The sequence below is a fragment of the Meleagris gallopavo genome, chromosome 4 (genome assembly GCF_000146605.3).
Source record: "Meleagris gallopavo isolate NT-WF06-2002-E0010 breed Aviagen turkey brand Nicholas breeding stock chromosome 4, Turkey_5.1, whole genome shotgun sequence".
Taxonomy (NCBI): Eukaryota; Metazoa; Chordata; class Aves; order Galliformes; family Phasianidae; genus Meleagris; species Meleagris gallopavo.
The window spans coordinates 42,057,793-42,066,848 of record NC_015014.2 but is presented as its reverse complement, the minus strand read 5'-3'; the positions used below and the strand labels follow the sequence as shown (position 1 = coordinate 42,066,848).

General features: G+C 39.9%; 1 protein-coding gene across 7 annotated transcripts in view; it reads left to right on the top strand.

Annotated features, from left to right (window-relative positions):
• The window catches only part of TRIM2 (tripartite motif containing 2), an 83,862-nt gene that overhangs the window by 43,551 nt on the left and 31,255 nt on the right, over positions 1–9,056 (top strand). For 3 of the 7 annotated variants that reach the window (XM_010710083.3, XM_010710085.3, XM_010710081.3), the window contains exons 2-3: positions 6,431–6,612; positions 8,639–8,876. In XM_010710083.3, coding sequence (XP_010708385.1) covers positions 6,479–6,612; positions 8,639–8,876 — 372 coding nt within the window. In that variant the 5' untranslated portion in view covers positions 6,431–6,478. Of the gene's footprint in view, positions 1–158; positions 439–2,303; positions 2,684–6,430; positions 6,613–8,638; positions 8,877–9,056 lie in introns of those variants that run through there. The other 4 variants (XM_010710086.3, XM_010710082.3, XM_010710080.3 and 1 more) reach the window with 4 other exon arrangements.

The window sequence follows — 9,056 nt, the reverse complement described above, 5'->3', positions numbered from 1 at the left end:
TTCTTTCAAAAAATAAATAACCCCCAAGCCCTTCCCCCAACTCAAAACACACATACAATAAACCTATTCGAAACAGGCTGGTAATAACTGTTATGGGGTAAAGTGCAAGATCGTTCACTGAGCCACAAATCCATTTCCTCTTCACAAGGGAGAAGAAACCCACATGTTAACATTAAACATGCAAGAACAAAAATCTCAAGGGAAATGAGATCTTGTTTTCTAATTTTTTGGTTGTTTCATTTTCCCTGCCACAGTCCCATGGTTTTATTTTGTTGAAGAAGCAGAAAAATTTCCAGAATATAAGATCAGTGTCAGCAGGCAGCTTCCTTGGAGACAGTTGTATAAGAATTGCACTTTGAAGCAATCTCTCATTTAGAGCTGCAGCTCCCTGTGAGAGTGGATGTAGTTCTGACTCCTGCAGTCTTCTTTGGCCATGAGGTACGTTATGGGGTCAGCTCTGATTTGAGGGGTATGTAGTCCTTGTGACTGACTGTAAAGAGAAATGGTAGTTTGAGCAATACTTGTCATTCCCCTTTAGTGTATGTAAATGGGATGCTAGAAATAGCAAGGAAAAGCAAGTAATTGAGTGATGCCAGTATGCTTCAATCTGAGAGTCTTCCACCTGGGATTTGGGAGTTGCAATTTGGTCTCGATTTTTGTTTAAAATGTGGCTTTGTTCAAGTGGCAGGAACAAAAGGCTTTGGATCTCCTGGCCGTGGTAGTTAAAAAAGATTTTTTTTTGCTTGCTCTTTGAAGTGGGGTTCTCTAGACAGTATAAAGGAAAAAGGAAAAAAAACTGAAGAAACAACAGTAAAACCCCACCCCCTTCTCTCCAAAAATATGCCTGAAACTTTCTGGCCTTTTTTAAACTGTGAATCCTGTATTTTGGCACAAGTATCCCAAGTCCTAACACAGGCACGCATGCTGCCTGATGTTTCATTTCAGGTTATAAACTGGATTACAGCATGCTTTTGCCCTTTGGGCATTACCCAGGGAAACCAGGCCGGATCTGCGTGATGTATGAACAAATCTGGTGAAAGGATTGCCAAATGAGAAATAAATGACAGGCAGAGATTTTTAACAAGAATTTAATTTAAATTTCATTCGTGATAAATGACTATCAGTGCTGTTTACCTGGTCAGTCAGTCCAAGAATTCAAGAAGTACATTCATTTTAAGAGTGTTGAACAATATTTTAAACTGTTATTTTTAAAATAACTATATCTATTCTAACTAAGAGTATTGCAGACCAACATTAAAACCAACATTTGTTTATTCCTGATGTAAATGGGCTTTTGTGCCCTTTTATTTGTGGGAAGCTTTGTTGGTCTCACTGAGCTGAAATACTTGCATATGATTTGTGTTTTTCATTTTGTTTTACAAAAGAAAGGATTCGCTGTATTTAGAGATGCAAATAGTACCTTGTCTGCAAAACCCACCAGCTGTAATACTGGAGGACAAAGCTAATTCTGTTGCTTAGCTTCAGTAGTGTCTGTGTGTTCAAAATTGCATAGCTGAGAATAAGTACTGTACTGACACCAAGGATCTGTTTATTTCGGTAGTAGTCTGGTAAAATCTAAATCAATCTCTGATTTATTATTTGAAGTGAGTAGATAAAAGGAATGCAGCTTTGTATGAATGCTTGTACAAACGTTCAGCAAGTGGTTAGCTTGGATTCTCTTGGTCCTTCAGCATGAGGTCACCAATTTTGCTGTGAAGCTTTGAGCTGGTCCTGGTTAAACACGCTGTTCCGTGGCATGAGGTACTGCTGCTAGTTTGTGTGTCAGTAGCACAGCTTTCTGAGGGGATTCCTTGGCTCTGCTTGAAACATCTGCAGAGACAAAGGGCACTTGTTAGGTCTGTTGTTGCTGCTGGAAGTTGAAGCAGGGGAGTGCTGCTCTGGGAAATGCTGTGACTCCTGGAAAAATCAAAAGGCGCTCTTTAAGTGCAGGGCTTTATACGCCTCTCTCAATGAAAGTGCTTTAGTTCCGCCTGTGGCGATGGTTCCCATAGCAGTGTTGCGTAAGAGCCGCTCTCCCCGTGGGAGTTAAACCCCCCTTCCAATTTGCAAATAATATTTGCATATGTATTTCTCAGCTGCATTGCCATGCCAGATGTACAGTGGTGGCTGTCTCTGCCAGCTAATCCTGTAATAACATTCTGGTGACCGAATTCAGTGGCCCTGTGTGGAGCCTCCAAACAGCTGATTGCTGAGTAGGGAGGGAAAAAAAATCACCCAGCGAATCTCGTTGCAGCTCTCTGCTGCATCCCTATCCCACAATCCCTTGCACGATTTGCTGCAGTCTGAGCTGACAGGCTGAGTGAGAAAAAGATGTACTAAATAAAGATTGATTGGTCTGAATCCTGAAGAGGTCTCCCACTTGTAAATGACCTGGGAGAAAAGAATTCATGACGACTTCACTGGGCCTCCTCTCATTCTTCCCTATTTCTTTCCACCTGTCCTCTTCGTGGGACGAAGCATCATTCCTCAGAGCACAAAATACCCTGTGCTTCTTATACTGACCGTGCTGAGATAGGGATCCTTTACCAGTTTTACGTGTGAGCCTTGAGATACTGACAGATGATGTTTTATTCGTTTGGACTTCTGCGGAACTGCAGCTCCATCCCTGCAAGGATTTTGTCCTCAGCACTGCACTGATTGAGCAGTTTTTCGACAAAGATGGGTAGGTCTAAAACGCTCAAGTTTGCTCAGTGTTGTTCCTGGTGGCTACTGCTGGGTTGCTCCTTCTGGTTCAGCCCCGAATGTTTGTTATGCTTCTGCATGCTGTAAGAGTGAAGAGGGTTGCTGTATTTTAAATAAGGCACCAAACTGGTTGCAGGAGTGTGTGAGAGACAGGAATGCAAATATAGCTTATCGAGCCTTTTCCACCAGTCGTCTGTGTGGAAATTTTGATTATTAAATTACACAATGTGTTCTGTATTGGCGATTTCGGGATGCTGCTATAAATGCCTTGTATATGTCCACAAAAGCGTGGACAGGCACTATATCTGTTTTAATGAGTTTTAAACCCCAGCACCCCTAGCGTTTCAAGCGACATTGTTGAGGTTCCCCACCCTTTCTTACAGCTCCCAGGCCTAACTTCCTTTGCAAACGTTGCCATGGGAAACCTATCCATTCATAATGCATGAATAGACCCTCTGGGTTGTGAATACCGTTGATAAGAGGAGGATGAACAGGCTGCAAGCAATTTGTTCTCCTCAGCCTAGACTTTCAGGCTTCTTGCAGTTCTGGTTGGGTGGAGTTCAGTGATAGCAGTGTATTGGCAACGGAAGGTTCTGCTCATTTAAACAAAAATCCAGTGAGATGTAGAGTTAGAAGTTTTCCAAGAGTCTCCCTCTTGGTTGGGCCACAAAAATTGAGAATTCGGTAATGGCTCAAGAATTGTAGAGCTAATTTAAAGAGACTTGTAGATAAGGGGCATTTCTCTGTTACATGATTCAGTTAATATGAAGCAGCTCTTCTGGAACTGTTACTTGCTGTTCCTGAACATTTTTCCCCCTTTCTCGTATTATATATTATAGTATTCTTTCACAAATGCCTGGGGCCACACCCTGACTTCGGCTTCTGAAGGCATGCATGCATAGCAGGGCCAGGCTTTACGCTAGCTTGGAGATCCATTGTTTCCTCCTTTCTTTGCTGTATAGCTTATTTTGAATGGAAATTAACAGTGAAGGAAAAAAAGGATAATGTCAGTTTTGGGGTGGCTGGAAAAATAATGATCCTTGAGCCTCAACCGAGTGACAAAGGGTACACTTTTCCCAATCCCTTTTTGCACTAGATTTGGCAAACCTGACGTGGGTTTCCAGTGTGTGCTTCTTATAGATAAATGGGTGGGGTTTTATGTCTTGCGTGATGCAAGGTTTCAAAACACTTTAGCTTTCCATTTTAAATTCTGAAGTGTAAATATATGGAAAAGTGATTCTCAGAGTTATTTTCAGAGCTCGTGTTTTGGCTGCTAGTTATTAGATGTGAGGCAAATGAACCTCTGAAAATCAACTGTGGCAGGTTCCAAATCCAGAAGATGCTACTAAAAAAATATGTTTTTCCTGTTAAAATAGCAGTCATACTTGATAAAATCTCCCACTGCCAATACATCTGAAACTTACGTTCTATTTTTGAGGCATTGCAGTTAATTAGAATAAATGCTGCCTTTGTCTAAATTCAAATGGATCATCTAAAATGTGCAACTTTTCCTCAAAGCGTCCTTGGTTATACAATTTTTTTCATTGAAACAATAAGTAATATCATCATTTCCATAACTACATCACATTTAGCAAAACTGCATCAAAGGTGAAGTTGGCTCAGGGAGGCTGCAGCATCAGATGTTCAATCCTGGCAATAACATATTTAAGAAACTTTGTAAAATGAACTACTTGTGTAAAAAGTTATTGTACCATATAAAGGCCACAGCTTGAAATGTGCTGATGAAATTCTGTTTTCAGGTGCACGATTGAAGCTTGGTTCATGTCAGTGTAGGGGGTAAATGACAATGATGGCCTACTCTGATCCAGACAAAATAACAAATATTAAAAATGTTTATTTCTGAACTCACACTAATGCTCTTACACTGGAAGTATGAACATATGAAAATCAAGGTGGTTGCAATAAGGCTTACAGACAAAAATGCTATGAATCACTTGATTATGCAGTGAGGTTGGGGGAATTTAGAAAACAAGGATGAAGATCAGATGAAATGCACATGAAATTTTTCAGGCAAAAGCAAGTTCATGTAAACATTGTTTGCTGGTGTAGTTGTATTTGATAGCTGAAAAAGAAATTACAGAAAGTCATATTTGTTTGCTAGAGAACTCCTATTAAATGATAGGCAGCTATACGGAGACCTTTCATATCTTAGGTACATTCTTTTTTAATATTCTGTGCTTAATGTATTACAAAGGAAAGCTGCACTGTTCATAACTTACTGGTGACTGGTTTCTAAACTGTGCTTCTGATAAGAAGTCCTCCTGATTCTGATTATCTTGCCTGTCCTGTTTGGGTTCCCACCCCTCTCCCTCTTGATAAGGAAAGTGCAGCTGCATCAATAGTGAAAACGTTTGTATTTAGAAACACATCACTGCATGTGGTCCAGCTGAATGCATTAATGCATATTGGATAGTGTTCTCTTTCTACTCCCATCTGTGAAAACTGAGCATTTTTGTTCGTATACTTGAAAAGCCTTTTTTAACTCCAGCTTTTAAAATGTAATGTGGGTTCATAACTGACACTTAAAGGTTTAACATGTGTCATTTATAGCATTTAGATAGCTAAATTAATTTGTGTTTATACAATATTCACATTTTTATCTTACTGTGAGAAAAGAAATGGAGAAAACGGAAACAAAGGATCAATTCTGAAGTCCCATATTTTTGGGTCATGAACAAACATTGCATTGCACGAATATTATAGCTTTTTTTTTTTAACTCTACTGTTTCATCATTTTCAGGGGGAAATAAAATGGTACCTAAGGGCCTCCCATCAATTGTGTGCATGGAGTTTCACGTTGGTTACTGCTTTGGGGTAGTTTACCTGTGATTAACTTTGTGCTGCCAGCAGAGGGGTGGGTCTCCAGGGCTCTGTTAGCAGGAGATCAGTGGAGACTGTTCCTTGGTCACCTCTGTTTTCCTAGAAATAGTCACTGATGTGTTGCAATAAGCAAGCCATACCTGCCTTACTAAATACACAGCTCAGGGAGAGCAGCTTAGCCCTGGCAGAGCAGCAGGCTGTGTGTTCAAGCACAGGAAGACCGCACGTGTCACTGCTGATAAATGTCGTGGGCAACAGAAACCTCTGCAGAATCAAGTGACCTTTAAATGAGCATGATCAGCACCTGCAACAGAGGGCTTGTCACTTCTGTCTTGGAAAACCTGAGCTGCTTAGAGACCAAGTATTGACTTGAGCCTCCTTAAATCCAAACCTGCTGTATCTTTGGCACAAGGGGCACTTACAAGTGGGAAAAGTATCAGATGAACCATTTTTAAACTCTGTTTGTGTTGCAGCCATTTGGCTGGTGCAGTTTCATATTAAGCATTTTGCCAGAAGTACTTTGTAGATCTAAGAAATCCAGTGTTTGTTAGTACTGGCTTAGCCTTCTGGCACAAAACCATTTTTGTTGTGGGATGTCTTTAAAACCAGACAGCTCTGCAACTGACAGAGTTCAGAGGCAACATGCCTTTCCAGAATGCCTACTCTGACAGAGGTGCTATGTATGGTGGTGTAAGTCGTTTCCCAGGCTCTCATCAGCAATAAGATGTTTTAGAAGTTTAATTCTCCTGTGTATTTGTCTTATATGGAAATATAAATTCCTGCATCAGGATGAAATATGGGTGAATTTATTGTTGATTATATATTTCATGGAGATTATAAGACATCTTCCTTCTTGCTTTTTTTTTTTTCTGGCCACCAACTCCAGCAGTGTGCAGGGTAGAAGGAAACAGGACCCATATGTCAGTGGTCTAGGATGGCCAGTGAAGGCTCCAACATCCCAAGTCCTGTGGTCCGTCAGATTGACAAGCAGTTTCTGATTTGTAGCATATGCTTGGACCGCTACAAGAACCCCAAAGTACTTCCCTGTCTGCACACTTTTTGTGAAAGGTAAGTCCCTTCTTTGTGCTTCTACATAGACATTTGTCTTGTAGGGGGAGCAGTGACTTTTTACTGGTAAAGGACATGTAGAGGGACAATAAATTCTTGGAGAGCTGGAGAAGCAGGGATGTAGAAACTTTTATTTGCATTGGGCAGGACGAAGAGACATATTTGAACTATATTCCCTTTATACTAGAGTAAATAGAAAGTAAATGCCATGAAAGTCATGAAAGTTGCACCGATATGTGTAAGGTGGCAATCAGAATTTGGATCTCTAATTAATAACCTCAAATTTATACTGCTCGGTTAGAAACAATAAAAGCCTTTCTTTGTTGACTTACTAAGCATGGAAAAAACTATCCCATCCTTTAATGTCCAAGGGTTCGACACGTTATTTACATTATTAATAACTGGTGATTAAGTGTTCTCATTATTTTGCAACTTGGTTGAATGAATGAAGTGGAAAACCTCTCTTTTCAAAGCAGTGAGGGGAAGAAACTGCAGTCTTCTACTGTATTCAGCTGAATGTAATGAACATACCTGGTGATGTTTTAATGTTATATTGTCCATTCAAATAGTGGAGAGAATATAGCATCTGCAAGAATTATTGATTAGAGGTCTTGATCTGATGGTGGGATGCAGCTGTTTGGGTTATATGTTGAATGGTAGGAAAATAATAGTAAAAGATGCTTTGTGTTAAGTGATTAAGTGGTTAACTTAGTTTATCTTTTTCTTATAATTGCAATGAGCATATTTAATTTTATAGGATACAAGAAAAATTATGGGGTTTTGAGTGTGTAAGACAAAATGGTCTTTTGTAGAAGAATAGGAGACTGATTTTACTGAAGTCAGCAGTGAAACTCTCACTGAAGTCAATGAAGCTAAGATTTTTCACCATCATGTCTTTCTTGACTTTGGTTCATGTGTAAATCTTAAGATCAGCTTCTGGTTTTCAGTGTAATCCTTTTACGCTGATCTGGTTATGGAGAGAGGTTGGAAAAACTCCTCCAGTGTACAGCTGATGTACAAAGCCTAAGCTCTCCTTTCACAGAGCCCTTCCTGGGGATCAGAAGAAGGGCAGCCAAGGGAGGATGAAGAGTGGTGCAAGCAAAGCCTTTGGAAGTGGATGACAGCCACACAGCTCTGCAAAGTTGCACTTTCTTGATTGGCATCTTGTGAAGAATGTGGTGTAGCACCGTTTGCCTTTCAGACTCCTCAAGAACTGCTTTCTGCAAAGCTTCCTGTTCTTACAAGACTATATTGAATTGCCAGTTGCAGTCAAACGTTGCATATGGCACAGTTGTTAACTTGATATTCCAAGCCAGGAGTAGCACAAACAGCAGCGTTTTATGGCTCGCAGAATTTTTTGTCAGATTAGTATTCTGTATAAATCAGTCTTCCTAAAACAAAGACAATAAAAAAATCAAACACAAAAATTCTCTCAAACTTCCCTTAACATAAACTGGTAACTTAAGGCATGCTTCTTTACGTAGTAAAAAGCAAAGCAGAATGAGATCTATGGATTCTGGCTAACTGCCAAATAACATACCCAATTGAAATAAATGGAAAATTTTCCATTGGCATCATTGGGATCAGGTTTTAGGTCTGAAAAGCCTGCAGATAGAAGCTAATAAAGGAGATTCTATTGGAAAGACGAAGGTCAGCTATTGGTTGATGCAATAACTTCTTGTCTGTCAAATTGTATTGGTAGTTTATCGTTTTTGCTGTCTTAAGAGCAGGAAGCAGTACACATCTCAAAGTATGGATCCAATCAGCATGAATGTCTCAAAGAAAGTGCATAACTCTTATGATGATGTCAGCTTATTGAACATTTTTTATGTGGCAGAGAAAAAAGATTTAAAGGTTAAAAACTTCCCCATAATACTTTACTTTTGAAGCCAAGAATATGATTTACCTTTCCTTTTATAAGTAGAGACAGTGCTTTTCAAATGATTTCTTAAATGAAGGGAGGTTTTTTCCTCTTTGATGACAGCTTCCCTCTCTCTTTCTCCCCTTCTACCTCCCGTTCCCATAGGTGCTTACAGAATTACATTCCAGCTCATAGCTTAACCCTTTCTTGCCCCGTGTGCCGCCAGACTTCCATTCTGCCAGAAAAAGGGGTTTCTGCACTCCAGAACAACTTCTTTATCACCAACCTGATGGATGTCCTACAACGAACACCGGAGAACAGCATTGAAGAGTCCTCCATCTTGGAGACTGTCACTGCTGTTGCTGCAGGCAAACCACTTTCCTGCCCCAATCACGATGGAAATGTAAGTGAGATGCATAGGTACTGATATGTACTGACTGGTCCAATTTGCCATGGGTATTTTTTTTTAATTAGAGACAAGGGGAGAGGATTGAAATGAAGTGAGTTATTTTATAACTTTTATGATATTTCAGTAAAGACAGGTGGTTTCTTAAAATTAGCAATACTCAGATACATTTAGCGG